This window comes from Siphateles boraxobius, unplaced genomic scaffold (genome assembly GCF_051911475.1).
Source record: "Siphateles boraxobius isolate OS27281-9 unplaced genomic scaffold, OSU_SipBor_1 48, whole genome shotgun sequence".
In the NCBI taxonomy this organism is placed as follows: Eukaryota; Metazoa; Chordata; class Actinopteri; order Cypriniformes; family Leuciscidae; genus Siphateles; species Siphateles boraxobius.
The window spans coordinates 222,238-243,523 of NW_027509119.1; the positions used below are offsets into that span (position 1 = coordinate 222,238).

Here is a 21,286-nt window from a genome sequence, read left to right on the forward strand (position 1 = left end):
TGTTTAGTTATATCGTAGTTCCCTCTGAATGTGTAGGAAAACTGAAAAAAGTCGAACTACACTGTAATAGCTAGGTTAGCAGCCTGCAAACCAAGTTTAGGGTGCAGAGTGCAGACAGTTGAAGAGGGCGCGCGAGCAGCTCTTAAAGGGGCCACACCTTATTTCCACTCGTTACACCGCCATGAAATATGAAACGCTATTAGACTGAGGCTGCGTTCCAAACCGCATACTCAATGAGTAGGTACTTAATTTCAATGAGTACTTACTCAACGAGCGCGAAAAGAGTAGGTAGTTCATAGCCAAATCTCGTTGAGTATGAATGCGATCCGGACATCATACGCCATGTTGACGTTATCATGTGACCTATGACGTTATCACAAGCGCAACAATTTAAAAGTTATGAGCAACAGGTGCACCGACATCTCACTGCATCAGTACAACCTAACTAGAACTGTTTTCATCAGCGTCTGAAATGGTTGGCATGTCTGCAATAGCTAGACGAATGTGTGGACAAAGGAGACGTCGGGCTGCTGCTCGGAGATCTCGCCTTTGGAGAAGACTGATGATTTTATACTCAAACAAAGCAAGTATTACTACTTAAAAAATTAAGATTACCCCAGAATGAATTGCATTACTAGCCCACCCCAACACTTATGCACAATAATGACAAATGCTGACCAACTTAATTATTTAACATTTTCTTAATTAAAATGATATATTTTGGTAAAACAAGCAAACTGTTGTATTGTCATATGACATAGATGTATGAATACACACTAGACAAATGCAGCTGATGTGAATACATACAATTTCCTTCAAGCAATGATTAATGCAAGAATTAATGAAATGAATATTTTTTTGAAACATGAATAAATATTTAATATGAAACATGAATAAAAATAAATGAATAAAAGATATCATATCACTATAAAGAAATACATATACAAGTCAATACCATATGAAACATTGCTTAATTCAAGCTTTTTGTTCTAACAAACTATGATGTATTTACAGGCGGTGAACCCCACATCATACTGCCATCTCAATAGAGCGGTTCCCATTCTGCGGCTTTATCTTGATGAAGCAGCTGACCACCGTGCCCACCTTCGCCTGTCTCTGCCGTCAATCAGGTCCCTGATTGCTGCAGTCAGACTGGAATCGGACCATGGATGGGAACGGGAGATTGAGGTCCTTGTGTTCCTGCACTGGCTGGCCCATGCAGCATCCTACAGGGTGGTGTCGCAGACCTTCGACATCCCAAAGACCTCTGTGTATAACATTGTGCACAGAGTGAGCAAGGCCATCATGGGAATTTTGAGGAGGGTGATCTGCTTTCCGACCGGAGATGACCTGGAGGCAGTGGGAGCAGGATTTGCACAGCTGTCTGGCTCACCAGCTTTCAGCAGAGCAGTTGGTGCAATAGACGGCTGTCATATCCGTATCAAACCTCCAGCAAATAACTCCCACTGCTACTTCAACAGAAAGCTGTTTCACTCCATCCAACTCCAGGCCATCACTGATCACCGGGGGAAATTCCTTGATGTGTTTGTGGGGTATCCTGGGTCTGTGCACGATGCCAGGGTGCTGAGGAACAGTCCAGTGTATGCTGGCGGCCTTTATCCACCTGCAGGCAAGTGCATCCTCGGGGATGGAGGCTATCCTTGCCTGAGTGCACCCATCTGCCTCATCACCCCGTACAGAGAGCCGGTGCAGAACCCTGTGCAGGCTCGTTTCAACAGCAAGCACTCCTGTGCCCGCAACATCGTGGAGAGAGCTTTTGGGATGCTGAAGACACGCTGGCGCTGCATTTTCTTCAAGGCCTTGGAGGTGAACCCTGCCTTCGTGCCTGAGGTTGATGCGTGCTGCGCTGTGCTTCACAATCTCGCTCTAGTCAATGGGGACATTGTTGAGCCAGAGGATGAGGAAGACCATGATGACGGCCCCCCTGATCCTGAAATATTTGTTAGAGCTTTAAAACCTTTTGTAGTGTAGAGGGATAAACCAATGAACTGGTTAGAAGAAGATTGCTGGTCAATCAGCAAGGCTCTTTACTCCAGGTTTGTCCAGGGTCATTGTCCCTGTAAATAAATGGAGTTAATCACTTTCGTTAAAAAATGTCAAATGCATAAATGTGATTGATATTTGTAAAGCATTTTTTGAACCAGTCATGGGCATAAACGGTCAAAGCTGCTTAGTTTGTCAAGGAATTACTATAATGCAAAATGCATACATAAATTTACTACAATTTATATTTGGTGGGTTAAAGGGTTAGTTCACCTCAACATATAAATACAGCAATTGTTTACGGTTTACTATTTACTTATTTAATGTTTTTTATTGTTTAAATACAAAAGGGAATTTTTGTCAAGTTTGTTCTGCTGGTTTCATACAATATCAGTCAATGGAGCCCAACTTTCAGAAGCTTCCTGGCATTATTTAATGACGCTTCTGAAAGTCCATTGACTGATATTGTATTAAACCAAACAGTACAAACCTGACCAAAATCACCTTTTGTGTTCAGGAAAACAAAAAACAGAGGGATCAAACAACATCAAGGCGAGTAAATAATGACTATTGAATTATTACTATTAGGATTTATTTGCTTGGGTTAAGTAACCCTTTAGTCACTATTTTACTGTGTGTAATTTGTGTAAACAGTCTCAAGTTCAGCTTTGGTCATGGAGGGCTATTATCCAGCAGAGTTTTTCCAACCCTAATTATACCTGAATCAATTTAAACCAATTAATAACTGACTACTTGAAATTTACTGACTGGTGTGTTGGAACTGAACCCTGCATGACCTGCCTTGAATATCCCTGCATGAGCTCTGTATGCATTTATAAGTCACATAATACACTACAATAAAAAGATTGTTTTATTGTTGTTATAATGTATGGTTGATGCCTAGAAATGGTTTGTTTTATAAACAAAGTATTGTGCAAAAGTCTTAGGCCACCATTTGATGTTGTTGTAGTAATGGTATCATTTTTATTCTTACTGACACTTTATTCTCACTGATGTTTGCCTAAAGAAGCCATTTTGTACAGATTTGTTTTTATTTTAAGTTCATATCTCCTTTATTTTCTGTTTTTATCTTCTGTTTTAATAATGATAGAAAAATATGGAGGGTCATTAAAGCATAGCTAAAACAACAAAGTTGTTGGTGGCCTACTATTTTTGCACAGCACTCTGCGTGTGTGTGTGTGTGTGTGTGTATATACACACATATATATATATATATATATATATCTTCTCTCTCCTCCATCAGGTCCTCTATATCTGAAGGCCTTCTCCTGGCTCCGCTGGCTCTGGTCTCACTGAGGAAGAAGAGACCACAGCAACATCCGGCCCACATGAGGCAACGAGGGCAGGAGGAGTGAGGGAGGGTCTGCCCCCAATTGCCTCATCCATGGCGGAATACCACTTCCAGGACGCTGCTGTGGGCTCTCCATCCTCAGTGCTCACCCCCGTCTGCGGACATTTCAGATCCTGCAAAAATGCACAAGCATGATACAAAAGCAGTCATTTTAACAGCACAATATTTAATCATTTAATTTATGTATTAGAAGTAACAAAATGATCTTACTTTGTATTTTTGTTTCAGGTTTTCCCATTTTTTTTAACAAACGCCGCCGTCACCCTGCCTTGCAGGCTCTGCTCCTCCACAAAAGATCTGCAGCAAGAGAGAAATCAAGAATGAAAAAGTTATATCTCTGTTTGAAAATACAATAATTGAAATGTACTGCAAATAAAGTATTCAATTGATTTTTAAATATTTCTGTATACTCACTCAAAGCCTTTGATGGCAGCATCCCGCTTTCCGGTGAAGAGCGCTTCATGAGCCACTCTCCACCGGATAAGCAGACGAGTGTGCTCATCCGTCCCTGTAACATCCAGACAAGACTCACGTTACCTCTGTGATTTATGAGCTCAATACTACATTTACATGTTGAGGTTGTTGCTAATAAATAGCTTTTTATCCATCATAAATGTTCAACAATTTTTCAACAGTACTAATGGATAAATGAAATAGATTACTTATGTTTAGTTACTTTATGTAAAATGCATTAAACTAATAAAAACAGTGTTAACAACAGTGAATTCTCCTAAACAATAGTAGCCTACACACACGTCACTCAGATGTCTATTTCATATCAGTTACACGTAGTAATCTTGCCAGATTTTGAATAAATATTTAGTAATGGTATTTCAGATGTATACGGTTTAAAATGTATGCAAATACAGTTTAAAGACGTATGTGTCCTTATGGAGCTCCTCTATCCAATAAAATGGGATTTACGGCAAAATCACAAATTTACCATATTATATAGCGTCTTTGCACCTTCAACAGTTCAACAATTTACTGTACAGAAAGTTAGTTCAACACATGCGATTTGGTTTGTATTTGTAATACTCACATTTGAAACACTCTCGTCCACCCTTTCCGTCATGTTTGAGTATGAAATATCTACTTCTTCTTGTTCTTTTTTATATCGTATCCTCTCGCGTGGCCTCCTGGGATAGATGAGTACAAGCTGAAAAGCACTCAAATGTCTGGGCGAAAGCAGGAGATCATCCGGGAACTTCTCGCCTACTCTTTTAGGAATACTGATTTTTCGAACGTACTGCTTCTTTCACGTACTGTTTTCGCCTACTATATAGTAGGAAAGTAGGCATATTGGAACGCACTATCGTCCAAATCTCGCGATAATTAGTACGTCAACCAGGTAATTCTCGCCTACTCTTTTATGAATACTGAGGATTCGAACGTACTTTTTTGCTCGCCTACTCTTTTTCCCATACTATATAGTAGGGAAGTATGCGGTTTGGAACGCAGCCACAGTCACAGTCCAGTGTTGCCAACCGCCGTCAGCGAGGCAAAACCCGGAAGCGATCGTGCATAGAGGCTTTTGGAATAGTTAACATTGAAAGCCTAATTGACCCAAACGACAGACTGTGAAATGTTCCACTCACATGTAGTCAGATGTTCTTTGTTTGTGTAAATTTAAGTAAATCAAACCAGTGACTAAACGGTAAACTTCACATTAACAAACAAACTACTTGTCTTGCCTCTAAATTTTGATGCAGAATTAAAGACCTTGCATAATGAAGCGTTATGTTTTTATTAGCTTAGAATGATCATTTATATCTCCATAACCGCGGCTCCCCATTCTATGGAGGTCGACATATTGTGTGGTCATGTTTCTAGCGTAGCCGACAGCGAACACACAGCGCTACAGAGCGCGTTTCCTCACTACCTTGAAAAAGAAGTTTTCAGTGGTGTATAAAGACCTTATTAATGTAAAGACGTGTTTATGCGCGTGTAGAGGTCCTGCGGCGCGAATGAGGCGAATTGACTAACACAGATAATGCATCTCTCTTTTCTATCATTTCACTGTAGCTCAGCATCGCGATGTAACGTTAACGTTATTACTTTAACAGCAGCAGTAAAACTTACTGGGAGGGATTATGATTATGGTGTATTATGGTTATGATTATGGTGTATTATGGTTATGGTGTATATAGTGGATCTGAAATGGTTTCTGATGTGCTCCAGTATTACTTTACTTTATTCCCAGAACACCAAAGCTTTTCCCTTTAGCTTTAGCTCACGTGTTTATCGCTGTTATTCAGTGATAAGATGTTATCAGTCGCTCTATTGTTCACTTCTCCACTACTGTATATCACAGCAGGCCCTGCACTGTATTCTGTTCTCACACACACGCGCACGCGCGCACGCGCACACACACACACACACACGCTCACGCGCGCACGCGCACGCACGCGCACGCACACGCACGCACGCACGCACGCACGCACGCACGCACGCACGCACACACACACACACACACACACACACACACACACACACACACACACACACACACACACACACACACACAGTTTCCAGTCCAAATATCTAAAAAAAACTCTTAACTCAAGATGGATTTACTAAAGTGTAAAATGCCATTAGATATTATGTCTTATTTTCTGGGGGGAAATCCAGATGAAGTTTCTGCTTAAAACAAGCAAAATTATCTGCCAATAAATTAAGCAAACAAATTAAAATTAAATTAATTGTTGTTTCCGTTTGAATTAAGATTATTTTTCTGACTCCACTGGCGGATCATTCGCTGGTTTTAAACACAAACTCACTTCATCTGGATTTATTTTGGACTGGAAACAAAAATAGTGAGTAAGAAAAGCCTTTTCTGCAGCGCTTACGCCGGATTAAACCAGCGCTAGAAGATCTCACAGAAATCACATTCAGCTCGGCATGAAGACTTTAGTTACACTTCAAGCTTACAGATAAAACAAGCTTTACAAGATTTCATCATTTTATGGGGGAAATAATCAAATAAATCAATACTTTTATTCAGCAAAGATGCATTCAATTACTCAAAAGTTACAGTCAAAACATGTGTAATGTTACAAGAGATTCTATTTCAAATAAATTAAATATAACTTTCTATTCATCAAAACAAGCTTTATAAGATTTCATCACAAAAATAAAACGCTTAAATTCAGCGTTTTCTAAAATGAAGAGTTACACAGATCTTGTAATAGAAATACAAAGCAACACTTATTTCGGTTATTGAAACGGTGTCATCCTCATATAATATTAGGCTTTATTTCACTTGTCTTGTTTTTTATTGCATAATTGTAATTCAGTACAAAAAGAAATAATACAGAAAAATGAACACGAACATGTGGGGATACAGAGAAATGGAAAAAATATATAATAAAAAAAGAAAAATTACAATTGACATAAAACTTGTGCTATAATACAAGATGTTTGATGTTTATAATTACAGGAAAGCTTTTTTAAATTATGACAATAATAACTGTAAATCATAAGCAAATACTTAGCAGTTAAGTTTGAATTGAAGATCTTGCTTTATTTACTGTATATGAATACTGTATTTACAGGTCGTACAAATAAAGTGGAATGTATCATCTATTTCTTTATTTTCAGAGACAGAGTGAAAAATAAACTTATGACAGAAAATTTGAGTTGTCATATTTAGCTTTTTTTTAAATAAACGCAAAAAGGAGTTATTATTATTATTTGATTTATAATGCACTGTTTGCAGGATGAACTAAAAACAAGCAAATCAACTGAAAAATTACAGAATCTACAGAGAAATGTAGAAAATATCCTAAAATAAAACAATGGGAGATGAAGGGTTCAATATGGCTTTATGGTTATTTGAGGATTAAAGTTCTTGTAATTACATTGTAGGTTATTAAAATCATTTTGATCTATAAAGCTCCAGCAAACCATCAAGTTCATTGTTAAGAAAATAACTTTGTGTAGTGTTTGTGTAACTTTATTAAGCAAGTTTATGATTAAAACAAGAACGAAGATCTGCCACTGGGGTCCGAAAAATCAACGCAATTCAAAGGGAAGTTTTCATAATTCATGGACAGGTTTGTTTCTTTGTTTGTTTGTTAGTTTGTTTGTTTGTTTTAACGCCAATCCAGCTTCAGTGGATTTTTTTTCTTCAAATTTTTAGATTGTAAAAAATTAGGTTTTTACAATCTAAACTCTCTAAAGCTCAACACTGCCGTTCAAAAGTTTTGGATCTGTAAGATTTTCAATGTTTTTAAAAGAAAAGTCTCTTCTGCTCACCAAAGCTGCATTTATTTGATTAAAAATACCAAAACAAAAAACAGTAATATTGTGAAATATTATTATAATGTAAATCATCTGTTTGCTATGTGAATATATAGTAAAGTGTAATTTATTCCTGTGATCAAAGTTGAATTTTCAGCATCATTACTCCAGTCTTCGGTGTCACATGATCCTTCATAAATCAGTATAATATGAGGATTTGATGATCAAGAAACATTCATGATTATTAATAGTGTTGAAAACAGTTATTTACATTTTTATTTCAGGATTCTTTGATGAATAGAAAGTTTAAAAGAACAGCATTTATCTGAATCTTTTGTTTGGGCTCAGTAAGAATTTTTTATGGGGGGGGGGGGTAAAAGATATCTATAATTTTATTCAGCAAGGATGCGTTAAATTGGGTTACAGTTATAAAATATTATATTTCAAATAAAGGAAATAGAACTTTCTATTCATCAAAGAATCCTGAAAAAAAATCAGCTTTGATCACAGGAATAAATTACATTTTAAATATATTAAAATAGAAAACAGTTATTTTAAATTGTCATAATATTTAACAATATTACCGTTTTGTTGTTGTTGTATTTTTAATCACATAAATATAGCATTGGCGAGCAGAAGAGACTTATTTTAAAAACATTAAAACATCTTACCGATCCAAAACTTGGTATTTGGTTTAATTTTATTTAAAAACGTTTCCAAATAATGAACTGAATAAAAAACCATCAAACTCTAATCTAAGACATGTTTCAGGGATAAAGGGATTCGACAAAGAGAACGTTGCTGGATCTTCGAATATTAAAAACTTGCGTGTCATATTCGTGTGAACAATCTCATCGGTTTAAATAAACTTCTTCTTCTCCTAAAACTGGGACTCATTTATAGAGTTTGTTCATGTTGGATAGATTGTCATTTGTTATTAATATAGGAATGAATATGGTTTTAGATCCATAGGAGATATTGTGCAGTTTTCCAGGTCTGTTGCCTCGTTTCCTTTCTTGTATCATTTTTACATATGCCCCATTTTTATTTTCATATTTTAAATTAGGTATAAAGGAGTTTGAACGGACCCAAACATAAAGCCGAAGTGACTCCGCCCACTGTGACGTCACACACTCTCTGTATTTAAATCTCTTTATTGGCTTTGAACGCTCGGGTGTGTGTGTGTGTGTGTGTGTGTGCGTGTGTGTGTGTGTGTGTGTGTGTAAATGAAGCTTGTTTCCGCCACGGAATAAAAATAAATAAAAAATAAACAAACAAATAAAAAAAGGCTGATTTTTATCTCACAAGTCTGACTTTTCCCCTGCAATTCTGAGTCCCTGTAGCAACTCATAATGTGAAAGCATAATTTATAACCTCCAGTCTGTCCGCAGCTCTTCAGCGTCCTGGATGAGGCGATGACTTTGCTGATCGGATGTTTGCTGATCGATCTTCATCTACTCTGTAAAGTGGAACAGAAGAGAAAACACTCAGTGTTCAGTTGAACAAATTACAACTAAATAAACTAAATTAAACTAATCTTATTGATAATTTCCTTTCACGAATGTTTGAAAGGTTTGTTCACATATCAGAGATAAATGAAGATCTCTTTAATATCTCACAGTGATGTTTCCTCACCTCAGGACACAGTTTGAGTCTCGTATCACGTCTCTGAGCCGCTGCTTTGAGTCTCCTATCTCATTGTTTCTCAGATTAAGCTCTTTTAAAAACTGCAGTGCTTTTGAGTTAGTCAAAGACTGAGTTAAAGAAGAAACATCTGTAATGCCACAGCGATATAGTCTAGAAAGACACAAACAGAGGAAGAGAGATTATCTTACAAACAAATCATGAATGTGAAGCATTTTACACAAATATAATGTGAACTCAGACTCAGACTATAAAGTGTTTTAGTTTAAAAAAAAAACAGAAAGTGCACTGCTATAAACAATGAAACATAAGCCCTGCTGTCTTCAAATAAATAAACTTCAGTCACACTGTAATTGCTGTACAGTATAATGATACTAACTGTAGTTTCTCCAGCTTGAATTGTGGGTTCATCAGTAGATCACTGAGGTTTTTCACTCCTGAGTCTCCTAGTTTACTCCCGCTCAGGTCCAGCTCTCTCAGTGACGGGTTTGATTTCAGAGCTGAAGTCAGGATGAGACTCTGTTTCTCTGTAATACTGCATCCATACAGACTGAAGACAGAGAAATAACAATAGTTCACATCTATGATGATCATCTTATTGAAGAGCTACAGCAGCATTTAGTTTCCAATAGTCTGTTTTAAAACCCAGTCACACTAGTTCTGTGTGCTGGAAGACACTGTTTCTTCTATTTCATTTTCAGCCATTTATTTGACGTCTCTCTTCTTTATTCTCTGTTGAAAAGGCAGATTTCTGCATGTACGGTAGACTGAGTACAGTTGAGACACTTGTTGCGTTTTGATTTTTCACACAAAAATAGATACTGAAAAGAAGTGAATTTCCACATGACATTTCATTAGCTTGTAAAATAAGATATTATCAATCAATAATACCCATAAGTAGTTTATATTTTCCACAATTAGCTCATAAAAATAAGGTGTTTTTTGTCTCAACTGTACTCAGACCCGGAGTGGGTAATCGGGAGAATCGGGGGAATTCCCGGTGGGCCGCTTCACTTTTGGGCCGGTCGAGGATTTTCTTTTTTCTTTTTACATTTGTCACGTTAGTCTATCTTCTCTTAAATTAGGCTACACACATCCCGCATTCTGACACCGCAGCGCGCAGCCTATACAAGGGTTGCACCATGTGACGGAGTTCTCCCCTCCCTCCCAAATAGAGCCAGTCTTTTCCAAAACGTTTTCTGAGGTATGCTAACGCTACTGATAGCTGGGCCGGCCCTGCCGTAACGGTACGCATCAGGGAGGATGGATGGAGGAAGAGGCCAGGAGGGGCTGAAAAAGCCAGGTTGAAGAAAAGAAAGGCATTGGAGGAGGATGCGGCCAAATCTGCCAAGCTTACAGATTTATTTTCAAGAGGACAAACACAAGTGGCAACAGGTAAATAGAGATAGGCCTAGTAATGATTAGCATTAGCAACGCTGCAACTTAATTATTCAGCTAATACCGTTGTCAACCTATTCACAAGCAAAATGTTAAATTTAATTAAAATATTAGCGTTTTTGTATCACCCAATATATGGCGATTCATAAACTTTGCAAATATTATGCAAATATTGATAACAAAACTCAAGCTTGATCTGTGTATTCAGTAAAATGACCTCTTAATTATTGTTTTGTAGCTTCTGAGCAGCTGATAAGCCAGTCCCCCGCTGAAAATGAGGAGGCCATGACTACAGGGACAGGTAGAGAGGATACCAGAGTAAACCATATGAATTGAAGTTATTTAATGTAAGAAAGAGCAGTATGCTTTTGTTAATTTATCAACCTATCCTTGTGGAATAGTGGAATATTTTTTTTTAACTTCTCAGCTTAAGTGAATTATTATTGAACCTTTACATTATTTGTTGAACCATGGTATTAATAAAAACTACACATTACTAAGAGCTGAACTGTTGCTTTTATTAATCCAATTTCCACCACCATAGAAAAAGTGGGCCGGTCTTAGGCCTGAAACTCCCGGGCTGAAAAGTGGCCCGACTCCGGCCCTGACTGTACCCATATGTGGTCCAGTTGAGACACACATTTTTAATGATGTAATGTAACTAAACGTTCATTGCAAATATAATAAAGAAAATAACAATTGAGCAACATATTTGTTTATTTATCCATCCATTTAAATTCATTAATTTTATTTAAATTAGCACTGGTTCAATTTTATAAAACAGGAACAATATATTTAATATATTCATTAATAATACAGTTTAAATATCACAAATATCATTTTTTTTTCATTCGCGTCCTATGCTGGCTAATTACGACGTTTAACCTGTTATCATAACACTGAACAACTAAACAGCGTTTCGCAATAGAAGTCTATCGCGGGTACAGATACACGTGTCTCAACTTACCCCGCTGGCCACCTCACACATTTCTCTAGATTTTGCAATTACCTTGCATGACACAATATCATGAAATATGCCTGTTTCGTGTGCTGCTTGCGGCTGTACAAATCGCCACGCAATTGAAAACAGGTCTCGAGGAATTATCTTTCACAAGCAAGACTGAACATTTCTTTCTGGTTGTATTTGGTCATGATATAATTAGTAATAGTAATGTCCAGAGGAGAAAAGCCGATCATCTTAAATTTAAAAATAGTACTGTTATTGTGTCAGGAAATGTAGTTTTAATAGTTTTTCAGTCGACAATGTAGTTGTTTAAAGCTCAAATCTGTGGTTTATTTATAAAGATGGCGCCTATTTAAAAATTTGATCTGACGGTCTCGGAGTTGTGATATCCGGGTGTTCAGCGCTCTGCACCCCGCCTGGAACAGCCTTACTTCGGCTAGTGCTTCTGACGTGTGCCGCTGGCTCTGATGTCTAGTGGTTAAACATGAGATATAATTCGTCTTGTGTATATCTAACGGGCGATCTTTGGTCTCACAAAAAGAGACAGGGTTGTGACATTTTATTTTATATAGCCTATGTAGGAATATTTTAAGATATATAAATTATTTTATATATACATTCTCTTCACTGTATGTAGGCCTATAATAAAATTACACATCTTTTTGTTAAATGTCAGTTTAATGATCAATATTATAATGTTTCATATTTTTTCATATTGTCTATATTATTCTGCAATTGATATTACATTGTATTTGGTGTTCTTATTATTATTGTAATTTTATACCACTTGCAATTATCAATCTATTACAGTTATGCTGTTAAATGATTGTACTATTCATAGTCACTATTTAACTTATTATTTTTTATTGTCTATATACTTTAATTGATATTTCTTATTCCATTGCTATTATTATAGTATTATAAATAAACTATATGCTATTATCAATATTTGTATTATTATATTATGTAGCTACTTATGATATTATATAATTATACTTTTCATTACTATTTTATTAGCAGTATACTGCTTGTTTATTTTATTGACTAAACTATTTACTATTACTTCTCACTTTATCTTATATTTACTATTTGCATTGCACTGTAGTTGTACCATATCATATGTATTACCATAAAGGATCCATCAGTTATCTTTGTTATTGCTAAAATCGGGTCAATCACAGAAAATGCTTTTTCCACAATAAGAAAACTTTATTTTATTTAATGTAAAAATTAAATTAACTTCACAATTCTTATCCAATAATAAAAAGCCAGATAGCCTACATGACAAGCCTGAGCTTTGACAATTCCTTATTTTAAAAAAATGTTTTATAAGTCTAACTATCGAGATTTTAAATAACTAGAATTGGAACTTTTTTTGTATAGCACGTACAAACCACTGAAATCAGTTGATAAATGTTTTTTTTTTTTTTTTTTTATCCAGAAAAACCGCAGCTCACCATTTACTTACATTTGATTACAGTGCAGTCTTGCCCTCCGCAAAATGGCGGACGCGTTGACGTATCGCAGCAACGTTCCAAAGCAGCCAATAGGGCGTCTATGTATTTATTATGCCTATGAGGATAATAAGCTGTTCATTGTGGAGTGTGCATGCTGAAGTGAACGTCTTATCTTAGAAAAAAACTTTTGCCGATATCTTCGGATCGGAGATGCGTCCGTTGTTCAAATTTCCCACGATCAAAGAGGACACTAATACACACGTGCACAGCAAAAATCACAACTTGTGCTTACTGCACACGCAAGTTATTTAAGGTGTCTCAACTGTACACAATCAATACATTGTATCAAATGCTGGAAATTAAACAATTACTATCTAGATAAAAAACACATTAAAATGTGACCAATAGGGAAACCCCAGAAAGTGCACTGCTATAAACAATGAAACATAAGCCCTGCTGTCTTCAAATAAATAAACTTCAGTCACACTGTAATTGCTGTACAGGATAATGATACTAACTGTAGTTTCTCCAGCTTGAATTGTGGGTTCATCAGTAGATCACTGAGGTTTTTCACTCCTGAGTCTCCTAGTTTACTCCCGCTCAGGTTCAGCTCTCTCAGTGACGGGTTTGATTTCAGAGCTGAAGTCACATCAGAACAACCTTCATCTGTCATATCACAGCATCGTAACCTACATTAGCAGAGAGAGAGCAAAAAATAAGACAGAAGAAAAGAAAACTCTTTATTCTGTAAAGTCAAATCATCTTCATCAGCAAATAAAACAGACCGAGGAAGAGAGATTAGGGATGCACCGATACTGAGCTCATGTACTCGTACTCATAAAAATGCTCTGATACCAGCAACCGATACCAGCAGTGTGTGTACAGTGTGTGTGCAGTGTGTGTGCAGTGTGTGTACAGTGTGTGTACAGTGTGTGTACAGCGTGTGTGCACTTCTGTTGAATGATCTTGATTGCTGATCGTTCACTCAGCACACGTGTAAAACATGAACTGTTCCTGGTTTATGTATAACGAGTGGTTCTCTACATTATTACAGGACGTTTGCGGGTCAAGAAGTTTCATGAACGCAAACATCCAAAGCGCGCGCCCCGAAAACCAGCGTCTCAGACAGCGCGCGAATAATGAATTTAATTCTCTTTCACGTCTTGTGCTTGTACGGACAAATTCACACAAAATGATGTAAAAACGCCCGTCTTGACGAGTATCCTATAGTAAACAAAGTGGGTTATATCTCAAGTGAATGTAGACAGTGTATTCAAATGGGGTCCGAGCGTTCAGTCTTAAAGGGACAGCAGTCTAATAAACCTGATGCTGTGTTTTAATGCTCATCAAACAAAGCACACAGAAATTACTCACTGCTCTTGACTAAATAGCCTAGCTTTTGTAACTTTACAAAAAGTCTATATATAATTTATACAGTAATGAAAATGCAGTGTTATTTCACAATTGATTACTTTATTCAAATTTCTGTATCTGAAAACTACTGTTAGATCGACCCGAAAAACTCCAAAGACACTGTTTATTTCATTTGTAGCCTTTCTTTGCTATATTGTATTTATTTGTGCTATTTGTTATTTGATTATTTGTTTTTATTTGATCAGTGTTCAAAAAGGATAACTATATGGTGTTTGGGGGACTAATAGACCCCAAACTTTTTAAGAGCGATTGCATAAGGAAATATGATTTTTTTATATGGAAAACTATATATCATTTTTTTTTATTTACTTCTCAACTATATATTTATGCTGTGTTTTTGTGGAAATTTGGAAGTTTTTTTTTGTACCTATTTACTGCATAATTACTTAACTAGGCCATAAATTGGCTCATGAAAAATTATGCTTTAAAGAAAAAATCACTTAAATTACAATCTTAATTAAAATCTAAATTGTTTTAGGACATTGCTCTATGTGTTAGGGATAGAATACTGCCATCTGCAGGTTTGTGGAAAAACTTTAGAAATTATAATTAAAGCAATAAAGTGCAATGACCACATATTTCCAATAGATGTCCATATAGGACTTTTCACTTCATTTTTCTTGATGCTTCAACTTCATCACAACTTTATGATATATACTTTGTGAATATATATTTAAACATTCTGAAATACATAAATGTATTTTTGTCAAAGTTAGAATTTGTTGTCGTTGTCTGATATGTTTTGAATTATCTGCTTTTGCTAATTATTCTACATAAATTTGCAGAAACATTACAAGTCACATTTTCCCTCTATTTCTCTCTCTCTCTCTCTGTGTGTGTGTGTGTGTGTGTGTGTGTGTGTGTGTGTGTGTGTGTGTGTGTGTGTGTGTGTGTGTGTGTGTGTGTGTGTGAACATGCTTGTTCCATGTTGCATTTGTGAATTTTTTTCAGATTTATGTCAGTTTAGTTGATTTTTGATTTTTTGCCAATTTCTATAAAAATGCTCTCTGTTGCAGTCACATACATGTGTGTGTTTGTGTTTGTGTGTGTATGAGATAGAAAGTTCGTTCCACTTTGTCTTTATGCTCTAAGACCAGACCTTGATTTAAATGTATTATTTTTAGATTTATGCCAGTTTTGTTTATTTTATTGGCCAATTTCTGTAAAAATGCTCTCTGTTGCAGTCACATACATTTGTGTGTGTGTGTGTTGGTGTGTGTGTGTGTGTGTGTGTGTGTATGAGATGAAAAGTTCTTTCCATTTTTTATTTATGCTCTAGGACCAGTCCTTGGTTTATATGTGGAAATTTTCAGATTTAAATGGATTTACTTTTATTTTTTTGACAAACAAAATGAAAAAAAAAGTCATTTTTTTCATTTTCCCAGTTTTTTGTGCATGTTTAGATAGATTATTTAGGAAAAGTCAGAGTTTCATGCCCCTGAGATGAAGGTAACACTTTTAAAAAATGAAGGAAAAGTCCAGTGGGGTCCCCTGGTACCCCAAACACTGATTAAGGGTTAGTGACTGCTTACTTGTCTTTAATAATGTTGTAAATTCACATTAATTAGGCTGGTAGATTTTGCTGTAGTATCAAAATGGGAATAAAGAAATGATATTTCACTGTTGTCTGAACATTTGAACCCCTGACCCAATCCTCAGCACTGACCCTGCTGGAGCTGCTCTAAATATGTGCTGTGCTATTAAATGAAAGATTAAATATGATAGAGCAATAGAATAAACAGTGTTCAGTAACAGAAGCTCATACAATGCATTTTAGCAGGCTTAATTAAGCATGAAAATAACTGAAGGAAATATATATTTGATGAACTAATTACACCAAGTAATATAATGTGTCTCAGCTTACCCCGCTGGCCACCTCGCACATTTCTCTAGATTTTGCAATGACCTTACATGACACAATATCATGAAATATGCCAGTTTTTAGGGCACAGAATAACGTTTGTGATGATACCAGTTACGTTTAACAGTCACATAAGGATAATAATGTTCATTGTGGAGTGTGCATGCTGAAGTGAACGTCTTATCTTAGAAAAAAACTTTTGCTGATATCTTCGGATCGGAAATGTGTCCGTTGTTCAAATTTCCCACGATCAAAGGAGACACTAATACACATGTGCACAGCAAAAATCACAACTTGTGCTTGCTGCACACGCAATCAATTAAGGTGTCTCATCAGTACATTGTATAAAATGCTGGAAATTAAACAATTACTATCTAGATAAAAAACATTAAAACTTCAGTCACACTGCAATTGCTGTACAGTATAATGATACTAACTGTAGTTTCTCCAGCTTGAATTGTGGGTTCATCAGTAGATCACGGAGGTTTTTCACTCCTGAGTCTCCTAGTTTATTCCCGCTCAGGTCCAGATCTCTCAGTGACGGGTTTGATTTCAGAGCTGAAGTCAGGATGAGACTCTGTTCCTCTGTAATTCTGCATCCATACAGACTGAAGACAGAGAAATAACAATAGTTCACATCTATGATGATCATCTTATTGAAGAGCTACAGCAGCATTTAGTTTCCAATAGTCTGTTTTAAAACCCAGTCACACTAGTTCTGTGTGCTGGAAGACACTGTTTCTTCTCTTTCATTTTCAGCCATTTATTTGACGTCTCTATTCTTTATTCTCTGTTGAAAAGGCAGATTTCTGCATGTACACGATCAGAACCTTGTATCAAATGCTGGAAATTAAACAATTAGTATCTAGATAAAAAACACATTAAAATGTGACCAATAGAGAAACCCCAGAAAGTGCACTGCTATAAACAATGACACATAAGCTCTGCTGTCTTCAATAAAGCAGTTTTCCACTTAAACTACATTAAGAGAGAGAGAGAGAGAGAGAGAGAGAGAGAGAGAGAGAGAGAGAGAGAGAGAGAGAGAGAGAGAGAGAGGACTCAGATCTATGATGATCAACTAACGTGTTCATAAACTGTAGTGGTTATATATAAAAAACTGGGTTATCCATCCCCACAGATCGTCTGAAAACACGAAATCTCCCCTCGGCCCACCGTCTATAACGTGTTCAGCTTCATCCAGCAGACTTCTGCTGTTAAATAAACTGGGATATCCAGGTGCAGAAACATGGAGAAAGACTACACATTGTTCATTTAAATATACTACCAACATTGTAAAAATACAAAGGGTAAAATCGATGATGTATTTATGTTTACACATTTATTTCATATCATTTTTAAAGGGTCATGAAACCCCAAAATACATTTTTTGAGATGTGAACAGATACCGTATTTTCCGGACTATACGTCGCTCCGGAGTATAAATCGCATCAGTCAAAAAATGCGTTATGAAGAGAAAAAAACATAAGTCCCACCGGACTATAAGTCGCATTTATTTAGAAATTTATTTCACAAAATCCAAGACCAAGAACAGAACTACACGAAGCCAGAGCTTTCCCTATCCGATCTTTATTTTTTCCTCGTTTAATTTAATTTTTTTCGTAAACACGGCGGCGTCTCGAGAAATATATGTGTACACATGAAACCACTGAAACCAACTGAAAACGATGTGGTATACATGCCAGACCAGTATGTGGCGCTGTAATTCTGCCACAGAGATACACTAAACAAGGAGAAGAAGACTTGGAGCATGCGCATTACCTTGAGCGCTCTATACGAACCCAACACGACAGCGAGCTGAAGACGAAGATTGCTCAGCGTAGTAGCAGAGGAGCAGAAGATGTTGCTTTAGTAAAGCTAATAGGCTCAGTAGCTTCTGCAGCGCGATCACAAGCATATAGTCCGCCGTTGTTGCTGTTACGTGTGACGTAGCGGTGTGTGATTAATGCTGACACGTGGTGTGATGACATCATCGTTTCACAAAATGTACGGATTGGCCGTACACACAAATTTCTATTTCACGGTATGACTTATTTTATTTCACGGTAACGATATATTTCACGATAGGCCTATAGTTATTTATACATGTAGTTATTCTTGAAAAATCAAGAATAATAAATAAACCCAAATACTTTAGAAATGAAAAGTATTTTTGACCTTGTTTGACTTTTATTTTATTTGGTAAACTATTTTGATAGCTAAATATAGTAAACAAAACACACTCATCAACTTTTAGATGAACTGCCCCCAACTGATTGATATTAAATACAACTCATCGGTGCAATTCAACGTTAAATAATAATTTTTGTTGCTGAATAATTTTTCAATTTCATGTTATTGCTTTACTTCATCAATTAGTTTATAATATCTGAATTTTTTATATTGAACTATTCTATATTCATAATACATTAGTTACTTCCTTTTAATTTTGTAGGATATTAGTAATCAGGGTTTTTCCTGGCTCAAAACGAGGCGGAGGTGGTAAATTGTAACACTAGGGGGGTTCGGGGGCTTGCCCCCCCCGGGAGAAAATTGTGTACATTTTAAAGATAAATTCATTAATCTGGTGCACTTTGAGTCACTCGAATCTGTTGTTAAAAATAAATAATAATCCACCCGCCAACCACCCATATTCTTTGATTTAGATATCTGCATCTGATCATCACATTACAATTATTCAATTAAGCATGATAATATGGAAACATATCACACAATTAACATTTATTTAAATTAAAAGTTCTTCTTTTGGCAAAATTAAATTTTCTTTATAGCCTAAACAGAGGCTTTACTCCCTTTAAACTTATTGTCAATGTTTATCTGAACAATTTTTTGTACCTTTATAAAGGGCATTTTCCCCCTAATTTTATTTAATGTATGCTCTAAATTTCATTTAAAATTCTTACATTTTATCAATACATTCAATTAAAATAATAAGACACTAGGCTGTTACCAATCAAATTAAATAATTTACATTGAAAAATTATAACTGTATTAAATGAGATTATTTTGAATATTTTTTGAATATACAAGGAATGTTGAAAAGAATAATAGTTTGAAACTAAACCGCCAGTAGGAGGCGGCAGGCAGCCGTCTTAATGAGCGAGTCATTGAGTCATTAATGTAAACGATTCGTTCACACGGCTGATTGATTCAGAATGAGCCGGTTTAATAATGGGCAATTGAATCTTTGACTCAAGCGATTAGTTCAAAACGCTGAATGATTCAGTAATGAATCATGGATGAGTGTTGCTGTGAGACGCGATATGGTTCTGTTGTTTGGAACTATTTTCGCTGCTAAAACAGAACAAAAACAGTCTAAAAATGTAAGTAACTTAATTTTAACTATTTGTTTATTGAACTGTTATGAAATTAATATCTCGGTTTCAATCGTGATGGCATTCAGGAAAACAGCACTCTGGTCGTGTGTAGCCTATATATTGTTTCTTAACTATAATTAATGTTATAAATAACTGCGCGAGACTCAACAGCGCAACTTTGTTATCGTCCGTACATTAGGTACCATGATGGGAGTTCTGTGTCTTTATTACACTCATTTAGCTGTCATCCACCCTCGATTGAATGGAATGTTTTTATTACTCGGCCCGCTCGACCCGCGGATTATGATCCGTGCAGCACTATCGGCAAACTACACGGTTAGAGAATGGACACAAGCGGGAATCGCGACAGAACTGTCACGGTGGAAAAAGTGTATATGAGCACGTGACTGTCTGTCCGAGTTTTGTCGAGAGGCGGAGGCGGCACGAAATTTGACGGAGGCGGCCGCCTCATAATTGTCTATGCAGGAAAAACCCTGGTAATACTATACTAGTTTACATGTGTTCCCCGGTACATTTTTGCCTGCTTTTGTCTGCTTATTATACTGCGTTTTTAAGGGCCTTTTTGGCTGTTTTTTTATATCTGACAACCCGTCACCTGGAGCTTTAAAGCTCCAGTAGGTAACTTTTTTAAACAAATATTTGTTAAAACTGTCATTATGTCCTGACAGTAGAATATGAGACAGATAATCTGTGAAAAAATCAAGCTCCTCTGGCTCCTCCCTGTGGTCCTATTGCCATTTGCAGAAATACACCGCTCCCGGTCAGAAACAACCAATCAGAGCCAGGAGGAATGTCTTAGCAGTCTCAATCACGCTCGTGTACGCACTGATCACCGCTCTCTTGCACAGCGCGAGCGCATACCGTCGTTCGTGACTCTCCTGTTCGAACTCGTTCATCCAAATGAACGAGTCTTTTTTCGAGTCATTTCGTTCATTCAACGAACGAAATGACTCGAAAAAAGATTTGTTCATTTTGATGAACGAGTTCGAACAGGATCACGAACGTGCATCACAGAACAGAGCAAGGCGAGCATTTGTGCTTATAAAACTTAAAGTTTTTTATTTATTTTTGAAATGACCGATCGTTTCGCTAGATAAGACCCTTATTCATCGTCTGGTAAAAAAATAATTTAAAGCCCTTTGAAGCTGCACTGAAACTGTCATTTGGTCCTTGAAACGTTGGTGTCCTATTGAAGTCCATTATATGGAGAAAAAGCCTGGAATTTTTTCATCAAAAACCTTAATTTCTTTTCGACTGAAGAAAGAAAGACATGGACATCTTGGATGACATGGGGGTGAGTAAATTATCAGCAAAAGTTTTTTTTAAAAGTGAACTAATCCTTTAACTTTATCTTACTAGCTATTTATAACTTATAGAAAGAGTGCAACGTTATAAAGTTACATGTATTGCAAAATACATAATGATTTGAGGACCAAGTTTGTAGTCATAGTATGGGCAGGGTCAATGTAAAGCATATTGTTGATGTTTCGTCCCTATTAGAGAATGTTCCATAACTGTTTATAATCCGCCGTCATCAGTGGTCCTGCTTACTAG

General features: G+C 36.4%; 1 protein-coding gene across 3 annotated transcripts in view; it reads right to left on the bottom strand.

Moving 5' to 3' along the window:
• LOC143710574 (NACHT, LRR and PYD domains-containing protein 12-like) overlaps positions 1-21,286 on the bottom strand; it is a 156,372-nt gene that overhangs the window by 93,509 nt on the left and 41,577 nt on the right. For 2 of the 3 annotated variants that reach the window (XM_077201496.1, XM_077201498.1), the window contains 5 exons: positions 16,814-16,984; positions 13,600-13,770; positions 9,642-9,812; positions 9,254-9,415; positions 6,355-9,077 (listed from right to left, as the gene is read on the bottom strand). In XM_077201496.1, coding sequence (XP_077057611.1) covers positions 9,014-9,077; positions 9,254-9,415; positions 9,642-9,812; positions 13,600-13,770; positions 16,814-16,984 — 739 coding nt within the window. In that variant the 3' untranslated portion in view covers positions 6,355-9,013. Of the gene's footprint in view, positions 1-6,354; positions 9,078-9,253; positions 9,416-9,641; positions 9,813-13,599; positions 13,771-16,813; positions 16,985-21,286 lie in introns of those variants that run through there. The other variant, XM_077201495.1, reaches the window with a different exon arrangement.